General features: G+C 43.8%; 1 protein-coding gene across 2 annotated transcripts in view; it reads right to left on the bottom strand.

Moving 5' to 3' along the window:
* Window positions 1-25,742, bottom strand: part of MAP2K1 (mitogen-activated protein kinase kinase 1) — a 79,855-nt gene that overhangs the window by 13,139 nt on the left and 40,974 nt on the right. For both annotated transcript variants that reach the window (XM_081228517.1, XM_081228518.1), the window contains exons 4-5: window positions 21,410-21,487; window positions 20,778-20,829 (exon numbers count right to left, since the gene is read on the bottom strand). In XM_081228517.1, the coding sequence (XP_081084643.1) occupies window positions 20,778-20,829; window positions 21,410-21,487 (130 nt within the window). The remainder of the gene's footprint in view (window positions 1-20,777; window positions 20,830-21,409; window positions 21,488-25,742) is intronic.

Raw genomic sequence — 25,742 nt, 5'->3', positions numbered from 1 at the left:
GTTTCCTCCAACTGTCAGCCTCCTGCATTTGCTTCCCACAGTCACCGCCTCTCCTTCCTCTGCTCCCGTGCCCAGGAACTCCTCCCCCAGCCTGTCTTGCACGGTGACCAGCACTTCTCCCTCCTCCCATGGGGCAGCCCCCACACAGAGCCTGCCTCGCAGTACAATCCAGGCCCCTCGGCCTGCCCTTCCAAGCCCGCAGTCCTGCTCACTTCTGCAACTTCTTGCTGCAGCACGTCTCTGTGTCCACCTTCCCCAGGCTGGGGCTCACCTGCCTCTCTGTGCTGGTCCCCACCCCTAAAACCTCCTCCTTTGCCCCCACTGTTCACCTCTACATCCAGGTGCCTGGTTCTTTTGAGTGCCCTTCCCAGCATGGAATACTGCCCTGCTTTGGAGCCCTGGGAGGTTTAATCGGGCTTTTCCTCCCACATCTTCCCTAGCAGCAACCTCAAACATTGCTCACATCACAGGCGCAAGCCCTCTCTACTCCCCGAGGCCTCTTCAGGCCTTGGGTTCTCTTTCTGACCCTCCAATATTAGGAGAGTGAGGCTGGGAGGAGCCTCAGCGTGTGGTGGGACACTCTATTCCGCAGCAAGCATCCACCGCTCTCCAAGCTCCCAGGCTGACAAGCTTCCCTAGGAAGACAAGCTTCCCTAGGAAACCTACAAGATGCTAAGGTCCGATACCCAGAACCTGCCCTGGCTCTGCAACAGTGAAGATGGATAAACCCTCCTTCTTCAAAAATGATTAAGGAGGTGTTATGAAAAAACTAAGTGGAAGAAAGTATTTTCTTCTCTGATATTTTCTGCACCAGAAATAACCACTGTTCAAAGCCTCCTGATATTTCCCCCATGAGCACATGATATTAACTTGACTTCTGAGCATTTTCTTTCCTTTTTAAATTAACTTATTTATTTATTTTCGGCTGTGTTGGGTCTTTGTTGCTGCACGCGGGCTTTCTCTAGTTGCAGCGAGCGGGGGCTGCTCTTCGTCGCGGTGCACGGTCTTCTCATTGCGGTGGCTTCTTGTTGCAGAGCACGGGCTCTAGGCGCGTGGGCTTCAGTAGTTGTGGCTCACAGGCTCTAGAGCGCAGGCTCAGTAGTGGCCACAGGCTTAGTTGCTCCGCGGCATGTGGGATCTTCCCGGACCAGGGCTCGAACCCGTGTCCCCTGCACTGGCAGGCAGATTCTTAACCACTGAGCCACTAGGGAAGCCCCGACTTCTAAGCATTTTCTACTCCTCTTTGGATTAAAGAATTCAGCGGTGTCACTTGTTTATTCTATAAACACTAATAAAGTGCCTGCACTGAGCTATGAGTAAAAAGGACAGGTCCCTGTCCCTGTCCAGGCCCCTGTCCCTGTCCAGGCTGTCACCACCAGGGGAGACAGAATTCAACAAATTAGAAGCCAGCCAACCTCGGAAGACACAACAGCTCTGGTTCATTGAGCACCTACTATGCCAGGCCTTTTAAATATATTGTCTTCTTTAATCCTCACGACAATGGTGTGAAGTAAGCATTATTAACCCCTGTGCACAGACGAGAAACACTGAGGTCCAGAGTCTGGGAGTTATCTATAAAAGTTACAAAGTGAGGTAATGGCAGAGGCTAGAGTAGAAGCCATAGATTGTTTATCCAGAGGCTAGCTAATCTGGGTCTAAACAACAGAGCAAGTGGCGAACCATAGTGGGTTGTACTCCAAAGTTTCAGAAAAGCCATTACTAAGTTGTGGGTGAAGGTGGTCAAAAGGCACAAACCTCCAGTTATAAGATGAATAAGTCCTAGAGACGCAATGCACAGCATGGTGACTACAGTTAACAATACTGTATTGTATATTTGGAAGTTGCTAAGAGAGTATATCTTAAAAGTTCTCATCACAAGAAAAAAATTGTAACTATGTAAGGTGATGGATGTTAACTAGACTTATTGTGGCCAATCACTTCACAATATACACGTATATCAAACCATTATGTTCTATATCTGAAACTAATACAATGTTATATGTCAACTGTATCTCAATTTTTTTAAAAAGTTGTGGTTGGGAAGCAGGGGGGGGGTCACTCACATTACCAATGAAACAAGCTTTATCTGGGAATAGGAGCTGACTTGGGGTAGGTTGAAATCCTTAAAATCTGGTTGTGAGAGAAAATAATTCTGAGCTCCAGTTTAGTGAGCAAAGTGCTTCCTTCTCAGCTCCAGCTCATTATCCTCCTCCTTGACAAGTTTAACTGCAAGAGACGTGCTGACAGCAGGAACTAGAGGCTGTTTCCCACCTCCTGATTAACAAGTGAGTTCAAACAGTGAGCCTTCGGAGCACATGTGCCAGGTCCTAACAAGCAGCTATTTTTCTCTCTCCACTTTCAAGAGTTTTGCAACCACGTCCAGCAACTGCATTTCAATTTCTGCTTCCCTCCCGAGATCCAGTAGTTTTTTTTTTGTTTTTTCTTTTTAATTTTTAATTTTTGGCTGCGTTGGGTCTTTGTTGTCGCATGTGGGCTTTCTCTAGATGCGGCAAGTGGGGACTAGTCTGTGTTGCGGTGCACAGGCTTCTCATTGCAGTGGTTTCTCTTGTTGCGGTGCATGGGCTCAAGGGTGCGCAGGCTTCAGTAGTTGTGGCATGCGGGCTCAGTAGTCGTGGCTCACGGGCTCTAGAGCACAGGCTCAGTAGTTGTGGCACACAGGCTTAGCTGCTCCGAGACATGTGGGATCTTCCCGGACCAGGGATCGAACCCATGTCCCCTGCATTGGCAGGCAGATTCTTAACCACTGCGCCACCAGGGAAGTCCCTGATTCATTAGCTTTGAAATGCTTTCATTTTCTACCTTAGTGCACCCCTCTCTGCAAATGCAGTGCTCATCCCTGACCCAAAAGGCACACAAATGCTGACCATTAAACAAGAGATGATGTTGCAAGAGTTCAGGATTTGGCTTTCATCAGCACAAATTTGAAATCAGGTAGTAACAACAGCTACAGCAAAAGGTATAGGGGTTACAGTAAAGGGAGAGGGAGAGAAGGGAGAGAGAAAAAGAAAAGGGAAAAGGGGGCAGTAAAGGCAAGAGTTTATGGATCCTGGATTCCCTGATCTCTCATTTCTAATGAACCCATACTAATGCATGGCACAGCAGCCCCATATTATAGATATGGAAATTAAGGCTCAAGTAGAAGCCACTTGCCAAAGACCACAGAGTAACCTTCCCATTAAAAGAGCATGCCTTATAGCAGTATACTTCCCCTTCCAGACTATCTGGGCGACTTCAGAAGACAAACAGATATTCAATCTATCACAAAGCCAATCAACCACCTGTGGGCAGAAAAACAACACTGGCTAACTTGGATGCTTATCACCTGTACTTCAAGAAAGAGAAATTAGCTAAAAACCTGTTTTGACCTGCTAAGAGCTAATTTTGCTCAGCAGGAGGAGAGGAAATTTTTTAAAAAAGATGGAAAAAGGAAAGGTAGAGGTAGGTCGGAGATCTGTTCATTTTTAAATGGAAAGTGGGAGAGAATTTCTAATAATATCACCATAGTTATGGTGACCCAAGCTGCACCAAAGTAAGGCATTGCCATTTGTGCCTGGGTCACGGTCAGCATGATTCACCCGTGAAGTCAAGGTCACTCACCAGTCGTTCCTAGCTTAGCTTGAGACAGGCCCTAAAGGAAATGCCTAGGAAGTCATTCGCTCTTGCCAGGTAAGGACAAACGTAAGCTAAGTGGAGCGGGAACATCCTGTGTAACCTACTGAGAAGGACCCTCCCCACCACATACACTTACTGGGAGAAGTGCTCCTCCCTGACTCCAACCGACTGCTCCAGGTGGAGACTGACAATCGGAACCCTGTCCCCTGACGCAGGCTGGGCCACTCCCAGTTCCCCCATCCCCTGGCATGGTGATCTGGTGGGTCTGGGTATGTGACCAGTATTAGTCCAATTAGAGCCCTTCCTTGGGATTTTCTATCAGAAGCTGGGAAAAGCTCTTGCCTCCCTGATAATGAGACTAAAGCCAGAGGCAGTGGTTCCCATGTGGTAGCGACGGCTGGCCTGAGAGAATAAAGCCAACATCAGAAGAGAAACAAATGAGAGAGAATTAGCAGGTTCCAGGACATGCCCCCTGCCACCGCCCACCCCTGCCCACCCCCGGGGATACCGAAATCTGCAGATGCTCAAGTCCCTTATATAAAATGATGCAGTATTTGCACATAACGTATGCACGTCCTCTTGAATGCTTTAAATCATCTCTAGATGACTTACAATACCCAATACAAGGTAAATAGTTATAAATACAATGTAAATGCTGTGTAAATGAAGTTTTGCCTTTTGGAACTTTCTGGAATTATTTTTTCCCAAATATTTTCGATCTGCAGGTTGGTTGAATCCAAGGATGCAGGTATAGAGAACCGACTACACACCATAATTGAAGTATAACAGCTAATGGCATTTGAGTGCTTGGACACAATTTTCCCTAAGGCCAGGCTGCTTATTCTTCCTGAGGTTTAGTGAGCTAAGCCAAAAAACAAAAACAGAAACAAAAAACCTCTTTTATTGTTTGAGCTAATTCGTGTTCACCAACAACCAAGAATCCTAACATCCACTGATTCTTATCATCAATTGGCATCAAAAATTACATTAAGTAGGTATACAGTGTGGTGTGGAAATGGTAGCACCAACTTTGGAGTTAGGCAGATCTGGATTTGAATCCTAGCTCTACCAGCACAAGCTGTGTGACCCTTCAGGAGGCCAAATTACAGAGCCTCCTGAAGCCTGTTTCCTTGGCTGTCAGGTGGGAACAGTAATTCCTACTTGATGGTAGGTACTAAGGGCTCATAAATAAGAGGAACTACATATGAGATACACAGAATGTAGAGTTCAATGTCTCTGAAGCTTGGGGGGAAAATAAGAGCTAACATTTGTTTGAGAAAAAACACAAGCAACAGAGAGAATCAGGTCCTGCTGGGTGGGGTTCCTACCTATGTGGGCCCTCCCCAACACCCCACCCCACCCCGTCAGTGCCAAGAGGATCCATGCTGTTCCCCAATAGTCTCTGAATCATTCACTCTTGTAGTCTCTAATCCAGATGGCTTCTGTATTCATATTCATTCTACCATCCTTCTAGTCTTTTTTGTTTGTTGGAGGGGAGTGGGAAAAAAGGGTTACCTCAAAAGTAACCCCTTAATTACCTCCCTTCACCTACAGGAGGGAGCTCCACCAACTATTTGCTCCAGATAGGTTTTGCTAGAATACTCAGGGACTTGGGCCTGGGCTCTGTCTGGGATGGACTTGATGCTCTCTGGGAGCTGGGGTTGGGGTGGGAGCCCTTCCTCCTGACCCTGGACAAAGCAGAGAAAGCCAAGCTTCAGACCATGCAGGACAAGGCGGCCCAACATGGAGACAGGTGGCCTGGGATCCCAGTGGTCTTCCATCCCTGCCCTGTCCCTTCCTGAGCACTGGCAACATCTGGCCCTTGGGCTGCCCAAGGGCCCCCAGATCCTTATAAGGAAGTCCTCTGTTCTGTTTACACTGACTCAAGTTGGTTTCTGTTACTTGTAACAAAGAATCCTCACCGAGAGGCTCCCACCTCCTCCGGGAAGCCTCGCCTGACCCCTCTCCACCCACAAGGCTCCCTTCTCCCTGGAGCTCTTACCATGTATGTCACTTGTCATGTTAGTAGGTTTGCCACCTTCTTTTAGTCACATTTTTTCCTCTTAAAAAATCCAAACATTCACAAAAGTAGAGAGTGTGTAACCATGTATCCAACATCAGCTTCAACAATTATCTACGCATTGCCAGTCTTGTTTCAACCAAAACCCTCAGTTTTTCCTTTGTGGGGTGGGAGGGAACAAATATTTTAAGCCAAATTCCAGACCTTATGTCAATTCATTCATAAATCTTTTATCCAATTTTTAAGGTACAGTCTTGCTTCTTTGATTAGGACTACAAGCTTCTTAGGAGCCCAGCATTATATGTTCAATGTGCTTCTTTTTTCTTTTTTTTTTTTTTTGCGGTATGTGGGCCTCTCACTGTTGTGGCCTCTCCCGTTGAGGAGCACAGGCTCCGGACGCGCAGGCTCAGCGGCCATGGCTCAAGGGCCCAGCCGCTCCGTGGCATGTGGGATCTTCCCGGACCGGGGCACGAACCCGCGTCCCCTGCACTGGCAGGCGGACTCTCAACCACTGCGCCACCAGGGAAGCCCCTCAATGTGCTTTTAAATGCCACAAACTTGACTCTGTTACACACACATGGTCCACGAGTTTCCTCTTCATCTGGTCCTGAGGACAGTTCCAGGAGATGGAGAAGGAAGCAAGATTACCACTAAATGAATGAAGGTAAGGCTCAGAAGTGATGAGGGACTCTGACAGGATCACTCAGGGAGCCAATGGCTGAGCCTGAGGGAACCTTCCATGAGGTTCTGTCCACAGCCAGGACACTAAAGGGAAAGGGAAGCAGTGGCTCTGAGGCCACTTGGCAGGTAGCAGCTTTCTGAGGACTCACTGCCTGCCACTACCAGCCAATGACAGCACCGCACACACATCATAAGGCGGCAGGCACTTACCTCCAACAATAAATTCTGAAACATGTTGTTTCCAAACGGAAAAAGCAAATCCCACCATGTTTGTTTCTAATTAACTCGGTGCCGTTAAGCCTAATGCTGGTTCCCACCCTCAAGCTGAGATGCTCCGCTAAACTACGTTATCACTCTGTAGCGCTGGGCATGGTGAGCTGGGCTCCACCTTGCTAGGGTAGTGGTTAACAAAATCTGCCCCTTCTTTGGTCACCAGGTCACCAGACTTCCAAGTCAAACCGGCTCTCCTGGGCCCACAGTCCTCCTCAGGAAGTTATCTGTAACTGAGGAGAGCGGCAGTACCCCCAGCCCCGAGTTTCCCTTAGAAATGAGGCTTTGTGATGTGAGAAGGAACAGGACACAGCTCTGCCAGCCTAGGGTAACAGGTCTTTCCTAGAGGGAGGAGGCACAGCCTTAGGCCTTGGGTCCCTTCCACCACCTGCCTTGGGGAGGGCCACGGGGCAAACCTTGTGGCTTCCTTCCCTTGACTTCCCCATCCGTCCACACCAGCACCTGGCCTCTGCTCTCAGGGGCTTTGTGGGATAATCTCTCCCAACCTGTGTCCTCTTCACCCCTCCACTCGGTGACTAACCCTGACTCAGACCCACGTTCTTTCTTCCGGAACCATGGCAACAGCCTCCTAACTGTCCTCTCTCCCCTCTCGCCTCACCTTAGCTGCAGCAGCCAGAGGCCTCGTCCTCCAAGGACAGCTTGCCTCCCTTCCCTGTGCAGGAGTGCCCCTCAGCTCCCCACTGTCCAGGCTAAAATACAGTCCCTGCGCGTGGCAGGGAAGACCCTCCTCAATCACTTCAACTAATTCTCACTTAACTCCCACCAATTACCACCAGGAATCCTTTGTTCTAAACACCCCAAACGACCTGCTATTTCCTGCGAGGACATATATCTATGTTTCCCTGCCTGTGTGTCATCATGACTCATGTGTTTCCCTCTACCTGGAATTCCTTTCACTGACACTGTCACTTGCGTAACTTCTCCCTATGCTTCAGAGCTCAGCCCAAATACCACCTCCTCCACGATGCTTCCAGAAAGGGATCTGAGGAAGCGCTTTCCCTCCTCCAGCGTCCCATCTGCCTCACTTGAGATGCTAAGAAACAAACTTGTCTGGAGGCATAATCCATCGCTGTGGGTCTAGCACTGAGGTAATTCTAGAGAACATGACTCACATTTCTTTTTTTTTTTTTTTTTTTTTGCGGTACGCGGGCCTCTCACTGCTGTGGCCTCTGCTGTTGCGGAGCACAGGCTCCGGACGCGCAGGCTCAGCGGCCATGGCTCACGGGCCCAGCCGCTCCGCGGCATGTGGGATCTTCCCGGACCAGGGCACGAACTCGTGTCCCCTGCATCGGTAGGCGGACTCTCAACCACTGCACCACCAGGGAAGCCCCATGACTCACAGTTCTAACCAGAGACCACATACTGGATTCCAGCTACCAAACAGCCACTCTCTGTTTCTCTCCATCTGTAAGGTGGGGCAGTCTAGACAGAGTCCAAAGAAATCTGTTCTCCCTATAAATTCACTGCCCCCTTGAGGCTGTCACCACATGGCTGGTGGATGAGAGTAGCAGGCAAAGGAAGCAGAGGTGTAGCCAAGGCCACCCCCCGGACACCACGGGCAACCTATGGGTTGAGGCTCAGATGACACTCCCCTGCCACACACGGACAGGGACTGTGCTCAGGACAGAGCCCTGTGCGCAGCCTCAGGGGCCACCCTGACTCTCCTCAGGGAAGCCTGGCTGGCAGGATGCCAGGAAAGCTCTGGCAGGGAGACAGTGCCTTGCAAGGGTCACTGAAGCAGCCACTCAGAAACTCATTACATGCGTATCTGCCACCAACAGCTTGTAAAACAACAAAACAAAAACAAACTTGGGCCACTTCAAATGCCTATCGGCGCCAATGGCAAGTCTGACTGAAGGGAGAGGAAGACTTTAGAGGTTGAAATCCTGACTGTTGTGAGGACCCTGTTCCTCTGGAGGCTGTTGCTGGGGTCCCTCGAAGTGCCTTGGAGATTCCCAGCTGTCCCCAGGACTAGGATCCAAAAACACTCTCATAGTCTCTGCAGAGGGCTTAAATCTCATCCTGACCTGAGAGCTCCCTGTTTTCACAAAACTCTTCATCCCGGGCAATTAGGAACTCTTTTGGGGGGGTCCTCTGAGCCGGAAGGTCCCAAGGTACAAACGACTCTAGCTCTGCAGAGAACCATCGCAGCTTGCTCCAATCACAGTCTGGCTGGGTGTCCCCTCAGGCCAGCTTTCTCAGTACACTGCAGCCCAGGCCACTAATTCAGTGCTGGGCATAAAGATCAGGGAGATTACACACTGCTTCATCTGACAAAAGTTAGAGAAAAATAAGCTGAGACTTAATTTAACACGGTTCTCAGCATTTATTGACGTTCATCTGCCAGCAACTCCAAGGCAGAAATTATTCACCAGCTAAGTTGTATGAACTCTGCATTGATCTAAATCACGTAATCCTTCTTCAGGGTCTTAATCAAAACAAGATTTTTTGTTTGTTTGTTTATTTTGGCTGCACCGGGTCTTAGTTGCAGCACCTGGGATCTTTCAGTTGCGGCATGAGGGAATCTTTTTTAGTTGCGGCACGTGGACTCTTAATTGTGGCACGTGGACTTCTTAGTTGCAGTATGCGGGCTTCTTAGTTGGGGCATGAGGACTGTTAGTTGCGGCATGCAAACGTTAGTTGCAGCATGCATGCGGGATCTAGTTCCCTGACCAGGGATCAAACCCGGGCCCCCTGCATTGGGAGCATGGAGTCTTACCCACTGGACCACCAGGGAAGTCCCAAAACAAGATCTTGATAATGACAGGGGGCTAAGAAGCATGGTGGGCTGGCAGTGCAAATCACAGCTTTAAATGGCATGAAGCACAGCTGCATCTGAGCCCCCCCATACACACCTTAACTCATAGCCTAACTACTTAGGTCAGCTTTGGTTGAACTAGACCTCTGACCTCCTGCCACAGTAAGTGGAAAGACTACCCAGAAACCTTTGGAGCTAAGCCCTCTCAGAGCTCCAGGATCGGGGGAAATACCCTTTTCTCCTACCCATGTCATACACTGTTTTCATGAAGCACCTCAAGTGAATCAACTTACAGCTGACCTTTGTGCTTAAATTCTAAAGCTTTCTCAGTTGGGGGATTCTTCTTCCCCTTAACTCAGTGGTCAGGAAGATTTTTCTGTAAAAGGACCAGAGAGCAAATATTTTAAGGCTTTGAGGGCCACACAATCTCTTTCACAAGCAACTATTCAACTCTGCCATTACAGCACAAAAGCAGCCACAGACAGCACTTAAATAAGCCTGGCTGTGTTCCAATAAAACGTCTTTATGGACACCGAAATTTGAATTTCACATAATTATCATGTGTCACAAAATTCTGAAAAACAAATCTTAGCTTGCAGGCCATACAAAAATAGCCAGCAGGCTGTGAGCTGCCAATTTTGCCCACCCCTGCCTTAAATGCTTAATTATTGTTTTGATCCTGTGTTAGCAGTTTTCTGTCTTTCAGACCCAATGCTTAATATTATCTATAGTGGAACAACTTTTTCCACCGTAATTTGCTTGCTTTCAGAATCTGTTCCTCCCATCTTCTAGTTACAGAACTCCTCTTTTTCATTTGGGATATGCTCCTCCACAATAGCGAGTGTTCCTGCTAGGGTGCCAATGAAGGGACCCCATCAATCTGCCCCAGAGGTGGTTTCATAACTCAGGATGGCCCACCACACTACTCTAGTCCCCTGGACACAACAAATGGTCCAGGACTGGGCAGGGTCTCCAAGCAGAGCCAACTAGTGATTCAAGCGCTGACCTAGATGCTGAGGAGGCTGGGCGGAGCTTTCTCTGGGATACGGAGCACTAAGGACTAGAAGTATCGGGCTAGTGAGGTCCGTGCTGCCCCCAGTGAAGAGAATCTGACTGAAAAGGAAGCCCACATAAGGAGGAGTAAAGCCAAGAGGTGACCAGAGTCCTGAGGCTATCATTTCAACCCCATATTCATCCCTGCCTTTGGACCTCCTGGTAACTCTAGCCAATGCACTCCCTCTTTTGATTAAGTAATCTTGAGTTAGGTGTCTGACACAGCCAAAGTATCCTGACTAATTATATCACATCAGATTCTATTTGACAATTGGCAGCATGGCGATTCATGCACAAAACAATGACACTGGTTGTGCTCCACCACATATTAGAATCACTTATAGATATGTCTCTTTTCCCCTGTTAGACTCTAAGCCCCCAGAGGACACAAGTCATTTATGAGCCATCTTTATGCCCTCTGCAGTGATTCACCCAGTACCTTGCACTTGGTAGGTATTCAGTGAATATTTTACAATACAAATTAACTTTTCTTTGATGGGGGAAACGTCTACGAGAAGGGCAAGTAAACACAGAGGAACATGTGTGTGTACCTATCCACGACTATCCACCAGCATGTCACCCAGAGATTTCAGAGAAAACGTACACTCCCAGAAGGACCACAGATCGAATCCCCACCTCCCAACCAACAGCCCATGAACCACACACACCAAACTGAGCCGCACAGACCGCTGCTCCCTTTGTACACCCGGAGGAAACAGAATACGATGTCCGCACGACACCAAGGCAGATCACAGTGCACCGCTTCACCGTGGATGAAATCCAGAATAGCTGGCCACAACTTCAGACACGGGGAATACTGCCTCTACTTGTCCTGCCCAAGAAGTCCTGTTCCGCAGTGGCAGAGACCAAGCACTTCAGGAACCACAGTGAGAACCTGCTGATCTCCGGGTTCCCATACAGCATGGACACATCAGAAACATAGGAAAGGCAGCCACAGGCACACCCACAGCAGTGCAGCTCACTAGCACCAGGACATGCTCACCCAGTCGGAAAAAGGAAACTGCAAAACTTTCAAGAGGCTACTACCTAGCTGGAAAAACAGGACCTAAACGGTACCTGAAAACAGTTGTTTACCCCCCAAATACCACTATTGTACTTCCTCTCACTTAAAAAGTAATCTGTAGGGCTTCCCTGGTGGCGCAGTGGTTGGGAGTCCGCCTGCTGATGCGGGGGACACGGGTTCGAGCCCTGGTCTGGGAGGATCCCACATGCTGCGGAGCGGTTGGGCCCGTGAGCCATGGTCGCTGGGTCTGCACGTCCGGAGCCTGTGCTCCGCAACGGGAGAGGCCACAGCAGTGAGAGGCCCACGTACCGCAAAAAAAAAAAAAAAAAAAAAAAAAAAGTAATCTGTAAGTGCAGGTATGCCTAATTTTGTATCACCGACATATTCCCACCCCCTAAAAAAAAAGTTTGAATCAAACTGATATAATTTGCTTGCCTTCTTGAAGAGTCTGTGAGAAATTGGATTTGAAAAATCCTCTAGTGAATGTTTTGAGAAAGCAAAGAAGTGCTCCTAGGGCAACTTGTGCTATAAATTACTTTTGTACATTAGTTTTACTTAAAGCAGGGCACACCTAGACATCACTTTCAACCTAATAATTTAAAATCCTGTCACCTTTGCCCACAGATGTGCCAACCACACTCAGTAGGAAGGGATGGTCGCTTGATACTTGCGTGACTGTCGCGGGAGCGTACGCTTAGAGGCAGTCACGGCGGCCCCCCTGTGGGAGGTGACTGAGCCTGCAGCCCCCCCACCCAGTGAGGCGAAGAAGGGCCCGCTGGCCCAGCAGCAGCATCCCTGTGGGAGCCGTGGACTCAGGCAGCTGCTTTTCTGCCTGAGTGACTCAGCCACCCAAACCAGAGCAGCCCTCCCTGGTCCCTATCCCAACACAGTCTGGGGGTTCAGCTTTTCAAAGGCTTCTCTATACTTTTCCAGGCTCCTTCCAGTGAATATGTTTTGAGAAGCTTAAACCAAGTTAGGCTGGTTTCTGTTGTTGGCAATCATAAAAACCTACTAATTCATCTGCTAAGCAGCAGCTAACATATATTAAGTGTCTACCATGTGTCAAGCAATATTCTAAGTGCTTTGCAGGCATTATCTCAATCCTCACAACCTTTAAGTAGGCTCTGTTTTCTCCACTTTTCTGAGGTTTGGAGAAGTTAAATTACTTGCCCAAGGTTACACAGTAAGTAGCACAGTCAGCATTAGAACCCTGTGCTTCTATCACTGTGACAGAGTGAAAAAACTGGCCATAATATTTTGTAGCTCCTCCCAACAAGAGATAAAGTGCATCCCTCTACTTTCTGAATCTTGGCTTGGCCACGTGACATGCTTTAGCCAATAAGACATTATAAGAAAACCTGACACAAGCACATGCTTAAATGGTGCTTGAGTACTGGGGTTACCCCCTCTTGCTACTGAAACCCTAAGACCATCATGGGAAGAAGCCAAGGGTTTAGCCTCCCAGAGGAGGACTGAAAACGTGGGGAAGAAGGCCCTGCCATCCCACAGAACTGTACAAGGTAATAAGCTGTTGTTGTTTTAAAACTACTAAGTGTTGGTGTGGTTTATTACACAGCAAAAACTAACTGAAATAATCACTGAGCTATCCCCACCAAGTCAGTATCAACAAGTAAAGAATTTTAAAAAACATAAGGCAGAGAAAAAGCCTTTTTATTTTTCCCCTTTTTTCCTCAAGGACAGAATGAGAAGAAATGGAGTTTAAATTTCATCAGGAAAGAATATATTTAGAGCAGAGGAGGAACTTACTGGCAGTGAGAAAGCCTAAAGACAGAGGCAGAGAGTCTCTCTCTCTCATTCTCACCCTAACTCAGCTTCCAGGAATCGTTCACTCATTGTGCTTCTGGTGAAGGAATCGAGTTGTGTAAGAGTACCATTTCCAGGCCAGGCCTTCCAGTGAATTCTTTCAGGATTCTTTCTGGAGAAGACCCACAAACAGCAGGAGGCTGAAAAGCTGAGCGGCCAGGCCAGGGCTGCCTGCACACACACTGCTCACTGGAGCAGAAGTCCTTCTAGTGACTCCCCCTTCTTGGCTGGGCAGGGAGTGAACCCTCCACCAAGACATCTGTCCAGAGATGCGTCTGGCGCACAAAGCAGCTCTGCATGCCAAACAGCAATAAATAGTGGAGCCAGAAAAGAAATTCCTGGGAGAGTGGGGGCAGCAGCACCAGGCAGAAGGGGAAAGCAAGCTGGTTATTCCAGGAATGAGCTGAAACCTTCCTCTCTTTGGAACGAAAATAAAGTGAGCCCTCCATCAGCAAAGCAGAGCATGGCACATACTAGGCACATGGTAGAGAAAAAACCAGGACTAGATTCATGACTGGGTTAAAAGCAGAAGACATGGGTTCTTAGCCCAGCTTCACTGTTGATTCCTGTGTGTTCTGGCACAAGTCAGTCACACACCCACCCATTTAACAAATCTTTCAGGAGGAGCTAGTCTGCTATCATGTTGGGAACTAGGGATACAAAGATGAGTTCGACGTGTTCCCTGATTTGAAGAAATTCACAGACTCGCGAGAGAGACATATAAACTCTCTGAGCTTTGGTTTCTACATCTATAAAACAGGAAAAACACCTATTTCAGAAGGTTTTTTGGAATAATAAGTGAGATAAGTTGCATAAAGCACCTAATACAGCACTTGGCACATAACAGGTCCTCAGTAAACAATGATCATTATTTATTACAAGAAAGGGACAGACACTGTGTCAAAGGAATACAGAGGCAGAACACTTAATCCACTTTGGGAAGGGGCTGGTTCATGGGAAAGCCTCTTGTAAGAAGAGATGTTTGAGCTAAACAGTAACATTATTACAATTAGCTATCATTCATTAACGACTTTGACTAATTTTCACGACCATATGAAATAAGTATATAATTTGCAATTATTGCTCTTTGGCATGAATTATCCTCATTTTACAGATGCATAAATAACTCAGAGAGTTTATACACCCTATCTGTAAGAGAGTTAGGATTTCAACTTTAACTGGCTAACTCCCAAGCCTCCGTGCCATAGTACTTAAAAAAGGATTAGCATATAGAATGGATAAACAACAAAGTCCTACTGTATAGCACAGGGAACTACATTCAATATCCTGTGATAAACCATAATGGAAAAGAATTTAAAAAAAGAATGCATATGTACGTATAACTGAATCACTTTGTTATGTAGCAGAAATTAACACGACATTGTAAATCAACTATATTTCAATAAAAAAAACATAGACATGATATATTGATATATTAAAAAAAAAAAAAGGATGAGCAGACTTAGTCTAACAAAGGTATGAGTGTGAGGGGGTGGGGTGGGAATTAGAAAGTCAGCATTGCCAGGAAAGGCAATAATAGGAGCAAAGGTGCAGCTCAAAAAAGGAATTCAATCTCACTGGATCTCAGTTTCCTCACAATTTATATAAAGGAATAAGAAGGGCAATTAGCATTTGTGAGGCCCTTCTATATGCAAAACACCTTGCCAGATGCTTTCCATATGTAATTTCATTAATCCTCACAGCAACCTAGGAGCAGGCAAGAGGATTCCATTTTATAGATGGAATGGAATGGAACACCTTTACTCCACCAGATCCTTCTACAACACTGACCTCATGGGTCCCTCTAAGTGAGATTACACATATTATTTGCAGCCCCAGAACACAGCCCCATACTCAAGGAATGTTGATTCCTCCTCTCCTCTCAGCTACTCCTATAGCCTAGAAATTGACACACTAAAATATTCTAACATAAAACACAGAGGTCTTTAAAAAAACACAGATTAAGGTCCACAAACTGCTGGAAAACTGTTCCCCGCCTCAAGCCATACCATACCTCCTACTGACACTTTCTTAATTTTCAGTGGAAAGAAGACAAAATGTAGCCAGTGCAGTTAGAAAGCAGAAGGCTTTCTACAGTTTTGCATTTTAAGTGTATAGTTTGATGCATTTTGAAGAAACGTATACACCTGTGAACCCAACACCAAATCAAAATTTAATATTTTGATTACTCCAGAGGGTTCTGTCATGACACTTTGAAGTTCACCCTCACTCCAGCCCCTCAGATCCCCAGGCAACCACTGATCTACTTTATTACTGTGTTACTGTGGATTAAATCTGACAGTTCTAGTAGAATCATGCAGTGTGGACTATTTTCTATAAGGCTTCTTTCACTCAGCATAATGTTTTTGAGATTTGTCCAAGTTGTGTGTATCAACAATTTGTTCATTTTTATTGTTGAGCTGTATTCCGCTGTTTGAATATATTAAATTTTGTTTACTTGCTCAGCTGGTGAAATATTTTGGTTGTTTCTAGTTTGGGGCTATCATGAATAAAGATGCTTATGACATTTGTGCACAAGTCTTTGTGCAGACAAATGTTTTCATTTTTCTTAGGTCAATACTGAGAAATGGAGTTGGTGGGTTGTACGGTTTAATTTTAAAAGAAACTACCAAACTGTTTTCCAAAGTGACTGTCCCTTTCCCTGGCTGTATTTAAGAATCTCTCTTTATCACTGATTTTCAACAACTTCTCTCTTTTTTTTTTTTTTGCTTCTTGCTTTTTTACAGCTTTATTGGTGTATAATTTTCATACAATAAACTCCATATACTTAAAGTGTATCACTTGATGAGTACATATATGACCATGCCCACAATCAAGATTATAAACACATCTATCACCTCCCAAAGTTTCCTCATGCTCCTTTGCAATTCTTCCCTTCCTCCCCTTCCTTCATTCTCCAGGCAACCACTGATTTGTATTTTGTCATTACAGATTAGTCTGCAATTTCTAGAATTATGTAAATAGATTCACACAGTATGTGACACAGCTCTTTGTCTCTTTCATGCAGCATCACTCTTTTAAGATTCATCCATACTGATGCAAGTTATCAATGGTTTATTCTTTTTATTGCTAAGCAATATACTATTGTATGGATATGCCACAATTTGTTTATGCATTCAACTGTTGATGGACATTTGGGTTGTGTCTAGTTTTCGGCTATTACAAATAAAACTACTATGAACATTCAGGTACAAGGGCCTGATTGGACCTATGCTTTCTTTTTTTCTTTAGGGAAAATCCTAGGAGTGAAATGGTTGAATGTATCATAGATACATGCTTAACATTTTATGAAACTGATAAGCTGTTTTCCGGCACAACTGCACTGTTTCACATTCCTGTCAGCAGTGACTGAGAGTTCCTGTGGCTCCACGTCCTCAATAACATAGAGTTACTCTCTACAGACATTCTAGTGGGTGTGTGGCAGTAACTTATTGTGGCTTTAACTTACATTTCCCTAATGATGTTGAATATCTTCTCATGTGCTTATTTGCCATTCGCATATCTTTTTTAGTAAAGTGTCTGTTCAAATCTTTTACCCATTTTTTTTTCAGAAGTCACAACTAGTTCTGATATTTTATTGTTCCAAGGATATCACAGTTTTTTTTTTTTTCAGGTATTGTTGACATATAACATTATGGTAGTTTGAGCTGTACAACATAAGCATTCGTTATTTGTATATATTGTGAAATAATCACTACAATAAGTCTAAATGAGATCTGTCACCATATATATAAGTACATTTTTTTTCTTTCATGAGAATTTTTAAGGTCGACTCTCTTACCAACTTTCACGTATTCAATATAATATTATTATCTATGATCAGCATGCTGTTTCTGACATCTCATGACTTATTTATAGCTGAAAGTTTTCACCTTCAGGCATTTCACCCCAAACACCTCCTGCCTCTGGCATCCGCCAGTCTGTTCTATCTATGAGCTGGGATTTTTCTTTTTTTTAAAAAAGATTCCACGTGTAAGGGAGATCATGCAGTATTTGTCTTTCTCTGTCTGAGTTATTTCACTTAGCATAATGCCCTCAAGGTCCTTTCATGTTATCACATGGCAAGATTTCATTTTTTATTTGGTTGAATAATATTCCATTGTATATCTGTACCACAGTTTCTTTATCCAGTCATCTGTCATTGGACAATGGGTTGTTTCCCTCTCTTGGCTATTGTAAATAGTGCTGCCGTGAGTATAGGGGTGCATATATCTTTTCAAATTAGTGTTTTCCTTTTCTTCAGAAGTGGGATATACCCCAATACCAGAAGTGGGATTGCTGGGCCATATGGTAGTTCCCCTCTTAATTTTCTGAGGAAATGCTATACTCTTTTCCATAGTGACTGCACCAATTTCCATTCCCACCAACACTTCACAAGGGTTCCCTTTTCTCAACATCCTCTCCAAAATTTGTTATTTCTCATCTTTTATTTTTTGAATTTTTGAATTTTATTTTATTTATTTTTTATACAGCAGGCTCTTATTAGTTATCTATTTTATACATATTAGTGTATACATGTCAATCCCACAATTCATCACACCACCACCCCCGCCACTTTCCCCCCTTGGTGTCTCTATTTCTGTGTCTCTACATCTGTGTCTCTATTTCTGCCCTGCAAACCAGTTCATCTGTACCATTTTTCTAGGTTCCACATATATGCGTTAATATACGATATTTGTTTTTCTCTTTCTGACTTACTTCACTCTGTATGACAGTCTCTAGATCCATCCACGTCTCTACAAATGACCCAATTTTGTTCCTTTTTATGGCTGAGTAATATTCCATTCTATATATGTACCACATCTTCTTTATCCATTCCTCTGTCGATGGACATTTAGGTTGCTTCCGTGACCTGGCTATTGTAATAGTGCTGCAGTGAACATTGGGGTGCATGTGTCTTTTTGAATTATGGTTTTCTCTGGGTATATGCCCAGTAGTGGGATTGCTGGGTCATATGGTAATTCTATTTTTAGTTTTTTAAGGAGCCTCCATACTGTTCTCCAGCTTTCTTTTGATTTCCATTTGCATGAAATATCTATTTCCATCCTGTCACTTTCCGTCTGTATGTGTCCCTTGGTCTGAAGTGGGTCTCTTGTAGACAGCATATATATTTTTACCCATTTTTTTTAAATTGCATTGTTTATCTTTTTATTATTAGGTTGTCAGAGGTCTTTATATATTCTAGATAAAGTCCTTTGATGGATATATGTTTTGCCTATATTTTCTCTTAGTCCATGGCTTGCCTTTTCATCTTTGTCACAGCGTCTTTGGAAAAGCAAATGTTATTAATTTAGATGAAGCTCAATTTATTGGTTTTTCCTTTATAGTTTGTGCTTCTTTTTTTTAAACTTCATTGTTTTTTTTTTAATTAATTTATTTTATTTTTATTTATTTTTGGCTGCGTTGGGTCTTTGTTGCTGCAGGCGGGCTTTCTCTAGTTGCGGCAAGCGGGGGCTACTCTTCATTGCGGTGGCTTCTCTTGTTGCAGAGCACAGGCTCCAGAGCGCAGGCTCAGTAGTTGTGGCGCACGGGCTTAGTTGCTCCGCGGCATGTGGGACCTTCGCGACCAGGGCTCGAACCCTTGTCCCCTGCACTGGCAGGCGGATTCTTAACCGCTGCGCCACCAGGGAAGCCCTATAGTTTGTGCTTTTTATGTCCCATTTTAAAACTCTTTGCTAAAACACAGTCACTAAGATAGTCTCCTATGTTTTCTTTTAGAAGTTTTATGATCCACTGAGAGTTAATTTTTGTATATAGAGTGAGGTAATGGTAGAGGTTCATTTTTGTGCATATGGATATCCAATTGTTCAGCATCATTTGTTGAATAGATTCTTCTTCCCCTATTGAACTACTTTGGAATCTTTGCCAAAACTCAATTGACTCTAAATGTATCTGTCTGTTTCTGAACTCTTCATTATGTTCTATTTGATCTATTATGCTTAGCTTCATACCAATGCAACACTCTATTGATTACTGTAGCTTTCTAATAAACCTTGAAGTCAGGTAGTCTAAGTCCCCCAACTTCGTTTTTCCTTTTTAAAGTTGTTTGGTCTATTCTAGGTTCTTTGCATTTCCCTATAAATTTTAGAAAAAATTTGTCAACTCTACAAAGGCTACTGGGATTTTCAGTGGGATGGCTTTGAATCTACAGATCAAATACAGCAAAACTGACATCTTAAGAATACTGATGGTGGTTGTGGTTGCATAACAACGTGAATGTACTTAATGCCACTGAACTGTATATTTTATTTCTTTTTTTAAAATTCTACTTGAACTGTACATTTTTAAATGGTTAAAATGATAAATTTTATGTTATGTATATTTTACAAGTTTAAAATTTTAATTTAAAAAATACCTATTCTAAAATTTAGAATGTATTACCTAATATATAGTGGCTCATAAGCTGGACAGTCAGTTTCACCAGTCCACTCCTCTCTTCCTCCACCATCCCTCCCTAGACCTGTCACTATTAGCACACTGTAGCTAAAGGGACATGGCCAAGAGCACTGTGTTTTTCCATTTGTCTTTCCTCTGGCTTCTTCATCTTTTTTTAAAAAATAAACTTTATTGAGGTATAACTTATATACTGTAAAATGCAACCACTTTAGCGGAAAGTTTGACTTTTGATAAACGCATATACCCACGTATCTACCACCACAATCTAGATATAACATTTCAACACCCCAGAAAGTTCCATCATGCCTCATTGATGTTAATCTCTCCCTAAACCCTCAGGTAACCACTGATCTACTTTCTGTCCCTGTAGATCTGTGTTGTTTTCTCTATAATTTTATATACATAGAAACAGTTTGTACTGTTTTGGGTCAGGCTTCTTTCATCCAGCAGAAGTGTTTTTGATATTCATCAAAACTACATGTGTCAATAGCCTGTTATTTTTATTACTGAATAATACTCTCTTGTATGGATATATTGTAATTTGTTTATCTCTTTGCCTGTTGAAGAACATTTTAGTTATTTCTACTATGAATATAGCTGCTTTAAGCATGTGTATACGAGTTTGTATGGACATATGTTTTCATTTATCTTGAATAAATATCTAAGAGTGGTATGGTTATATGATAAGTGTATGTGTACCTTTATTAAAAGGACCCAGAGTTTCTTTTAGAGTCAAACTCACATCCAGTTAGTCATGGTTTGGGCCTACGCACAGTCTAGTGCAGTGGGCAGCCAGGGGCACTGGGGGTTGGGTAACTAAGTTCTAGCTGGGCATCTGGTCTGTGCATACTGGGTGACCATGTGTGTCACAGCCTCAGGTAACAGGTATACCACATACTAAAAAGAGGATGGTTCTTGCTGCTCTAGGTATCAAACTAAATAGTCAAAGAGTGGTAGTAAAAATCAAAAATACTAGCAAATGGCTTTTATACCAAAACAAAACACCAAAGAGGCTGCAACAACTTTTAGACTTCAGCAAAAATCCAAAACATAACAACTAGCAAATAAATTCTTACCTCTGTGCATAATCTTGTGCTTCTCCCTCAGGTATGTCAGGCCTTTTATTACCTAGGGGAAAGGAAACGTAAAAAGATGGAAACTGAAATAGTGGTGTTTAGAAAATACTCAACATTTCTATGTTAAAATGATCTAGGAAATATTTCATCTAACATCACAAATTTGCCTTCTTCCCTTATTTTTCTTCTCTCTTTTGATTTTTTAACCTGTCTTATCAAGAAACCATCTTTTTACATGGTATATAGAGTATGATTTTTAAGCAAAATTGATTTTTGCGAGTTTAGACAACTGTAAAAAAAACCACTTTGCTTGAATTCATTTATTTCCAAATCTGCAATCTAAAAACGAGGCTTTCTGATTCCACAAATGGGAATTCTTTTGGATACCCTGTCCTATTTTTCAAGACATTTTAATATACAGAAATCTACTTTGCTAGTTTTAGCAAGAAAGAGCAGGGGGTTGGGGGGGAGATATTGTATCTAGAATCTAGATAGAGAAAATTCTGGTGAAAAACCTAACTTTTCTTACAAACCTTCCCTTTGTTGACTTCCTACCTTCCTCCTTGTCCCTTTCCTACCAACTCAACTTATCAGTGAGGGAACCTGGAAGAAAAACTTCTCAATATACTCACAGCAATGCTAACTTTTCCTAAAATTTGTTCAGGAATTCTTCCAGCTTTCTTCAGGACTTGATCCAAGGAACCCCCATCCTAAGAACAAGAATACCAGCCCATTTAGTGACAATGTCTCTAACTATTCTTTCAAGTGTTAAACTTCAGCAGGAAAGTAAATCTCACACATGACAAATCTTCCTAGAAGGGCACCCTTCAGTTTGTTCAGATATCAAGTAAGACATGAATGCAAAACATTGTGGGAGCTGCCAAACAACTAATAACTCAAATCCTATGAATAATCATTAAATAAATTACTAATTTAGTGGTCAAAAATTACTAATTCAGTGGTCAAATTACTAATTCTACTGAACTGACAGAATAGAGTAGCAGTTAGGAGTGCAGGCTCTAGTGGCAAACTGTCTAAATTTGCATCGCAACTCTTACTATCTAGTGGACGTTGAACAAGTTACTCCACTTGTAAAATGTGGATGATAATAATTATAAGGCTATTATGATATTCATAGGGCTATTATAAGTATTAAACAAGCTCATATATATATAAAGCCCTTAGAACAATGTCTAGCCCATAGTAAGTGTTCAATAAATGTTTGCCATTTTGTCATTGTGTAAGTCACAACTTGCATTTGGCATTATCTTAACAAATTATATTTAATAAAATCCAAAGAAAAATGTCATAGAAAGCAATCATTCATTCCACAAATCCTACAAAATGCCATGCACTGTGTTAGGTTCTATGGGGAATAAAGATACAAAAAAGACCTAGCTCTTGTCCTCAATAAATTTACAAACTAGTAGGAGAAATATAAGACTCAATAAAATATAACAAAACAGAATAAATGTATAGTAAAAGCGCTACACACACACACACACACAGAAGGAGGGAGAATTCTACCTTCACTTAGAAGATAGCATTTGAGCTGAAATCTTACTCAAAGAATGAGCATGATTTCCATACCTGGAAAAGGAGAGGGGCAAGGGGACAACAGAACAGAGCGGAAGCACGCTCCTAACCACTGGAGTGCCAGGGAATTCCCAAGAACAGGGTATCTCAACAAGATCAAAAGCAGAGAAGCATTAAATTGCTTAGTACTCCTGGGATGACATGCAGTTCACTCACTGTAGGCGTATGAAGAAATGCAGCAATGGATCAGGCTGGAAATGGCCATCTGTGGCCATATCATGGAGCCCCACCAAGGAACTAAGACCTGAGTTTACGGAGGCAGAAGGAAAGGTACCCAAACCATAGCAGCTGAGAGAAAGAGACAGGGCAATTAGCAAGCAGCTGATCAGGCGGAGATGACATGAGCAGGACCCAGGGCAGAGGCGGTGGAAAGGGAGTACGCAAGAGGGGATAGACATGTGGAGTGAAGCTGGCTTCTGTAGGGCTCACATACAAGGGCCTTCCCATCCGTGGAGGCTACATTTTAACCTAAGATCTTGAAAAAACGCTCACTCAAGGAACCCTCACGTGTTGAGACAGAAATATGTTCCTGCCTCTATGGCTTCGGGTGTAGACAATTATCAGTCACAACATAAAATTACCCTAGAAGTAGAGATAATTCCTACAAACTCAGATTGATTTTCTAAAGTATACTGTCTACACTGGGCAGGTACCATCGTCAACTATCATCTCTTAATCACCTCTGTGTAAGGCAGAGGGATACATGAGGAACTAGGAATGGGAAAAACTGTAAGTACAGGAAAAAATACCCTCTGCCTGTGGAGACAGAACATATTCATAAAGAGGCAAGGCACCTTAAATCCTCCTCTGAACAAGGCAGGGAACAAACAATTGAATGAAGAGAACACACACGGCTACAGGTGCCCAGAGGAGGAAGCGATTCCTGGACAAAGCGGCCAAGGGAAGGGCTCAAGAGTGACACACGGAAGCTGAGCCTTGGAGGTGGGCGAGATCTGGGTAGGAGAAGCAGAGAGGTGTTCCCACTGACATCCTGCCTCCAAAACCACCCAGACTTTAAGATGCAGCCATGCAATGTAAGGTCACAGAACACTGCATAACATAATAAAGAAAAGAAGGACAGAGAATAATCCCATTTTTATAAAAATAAAAAAGTGTGCATATACTCACACAAAACCAGAATATCAAAAATGTTACCAGGGCTTCCCTGGTGGCGCAGTGGTTGAGAGTCCGCCTGCCGATGCAGGGGAAACGGGTTCGTGCCCCGGTCTGGGAAGATCCCATATGCCGCGGAGCGGCTGGGCCCGTGAGCCATGGCCGCTGGGCCTGTGCGTCCGGAGCCTGTGCTCCGCAATGGGAGAGGCCACAACAGTGAGAGGCCCACATACCGCAAAAAAAAAAAAAAAAAAAAAAAAAAAAAAAAAAATGTTACCAAAATGTTCCAGTCTAGATAGTAAGATTACCAGGGGTCTTTGTTGTGCGATAGTTTCTTCTTTGTGCTTTTCTATGGTTTATACATTTTCTACAATAAATAAATGTCTTACCTTTTAAAATTACTGACCTCATTTATGAAAGTGGAGAATTAAATCTATAAGTCAATTAACAGATACTCACTGAGCGCCCATTTTGTACAAAGGCATCATTAGGTAGCTACAACACTACCTAAAGGAGGTGAGAAAATAGGTAAAACTCATTCAGGGATACAGAGCTCTCAGGAAATGTTACCTAAAACAATGCTAAAAATAGATTATCAACTTAAAAATTCTATGCTTATAAAAAGGATAGTTTGGACCAATGACTTTCTATCACAGATCAACTCTGGATCATGGATGCTGATAGAAAAAGAAAACAGTACAGGTGTATACTCAAATGCACACTAACACCCCTGAATACGTTAAACTTATCATCATAAACTCCCTAGCACAACTACCTAATGGTGGGTCAGACAACCAAGGAGCACAGGGGAGGATTTCAAACTTCAACCTAAAATTCAAATGGGCCATAATCTCCACACGGATATGAGCATGGAATTATCAATCTAGAGTCAAAGAGAACTCCTCTGTAAACACACATTTTCCAAGAGCCCTTGGAAGAGCCCTACCCAGGTGGTGAGCCAGGGTGGGGTTTGAGTCATCCTTTGAGCCTGGCTGCCTTCACAATGCCACAGGCCCCTGTTGGCCAAATCAGGACAGCGCCACAGCCCAGGTAAACACACCCAAGTCAGCAGGCTCCTAGAAATGCCACAGCGCCTCTCAATTTCCCTTACTGACAGGAACAGGGACTCCAGTGCAGAAAGTTTCCAGCCATTTCTGTTTTGCTTTCAGTTGAATGTGGTTTCAGACTCTTTGTTTGAACGACTTTGCCTAATTATCAGGGAGGACTATACACTTAAAACTAGGTAACAGAGCAATTCTGTCCAAATCAGATGCAAACGAGGCAGAAGAGCTAGCCTGTGGTTCTCAGGTTCCACAGCCAGGACAGGGCGGCCCAGCTAACTGTCTTGGTTTACACTTTCCCTGGGGGTTGTGGTAAACATTTCTGTCAAAAAGGAGGAAACGCTGGCTCTCCTCCCTTTAACCTCCTCTGCGCTACAAGCAGAGTTACAGAGTGAACAATGGGATTAGCAGGATTTAAGAAGCATGAACCACATCAGGATCAGCCAGTGTTGCCTGCGACTCACCTCACAACCTTTCAATTCTACTGCACTGTTGCCAAGGACTTGCCTTCGCTGACTAAAGCTGCTGAAACTGCTTATTTTTAGAAACCAATTATTAACTAAGTCAGTGGTGCTTTTGTGAAGGTTTTCTACAGAAGAGACAAATGCTTTATGGAAAAAGAAAGAGCTCAAAAGCTTTTACTCCTGCATGAGAAACATCAATCCTGAGTCCCCAGTTCTCTGGTTGCTCAGCTACCACCTGAGTAGGAATCTACTTCCCCAAAGACAAGAACATTCCTGTTCTGATCCGGCAGCATCCATGTACCCCTTGGGTCTCAAAACTCAGACTGGGCAGTGCAAACACAGCTTATGTCTAGGAAAGGTCAGCCCCTAGCCAGGTGCATTCAGAAGATGGGGCTCCATGCACGATGATGACAAATTTACTTTAAACTGCATCCAAAAAACAATCTGAGCAGTGCGTAAGTAGACAGTACGTGGTAAAGCAAATATGGCAAAATGTTAACGGTAGAATCTAGGTGGTGGCTTTAGAGTGTACATTACTCAATTCCTTCAACTTTCTGTACTTTTGAAATTTTTCATAGTAAAATGTTGGGGGAAAATGCCAATGACAAGGAACATCATGCAAAGACTGTGACACGGAGAGAACCAAAGAATCTTAGAAGCTGGGATATGGCTAATGAACACAGCTCTATATGACACCACCTTTGAAATGTGGAAGCTGAGACAAAGGAGAA

Source organism: Mesoplodon bidens (assembly GCF_964165515.1).
Source record: "Mesoplodon bidens genome assembly, chromosome: 3".
Classification (NCBI taxonomy): domain Eukaryota; kingdom Metazoa; phylum Chordata; class Mammalia; order Artiodactyla; family Ziphiidae; genus Mesoplodon; species Mesoplodon bidens.
This window is presented reverse-complemented; position numbering and strand designations above follow the sequence as displayed.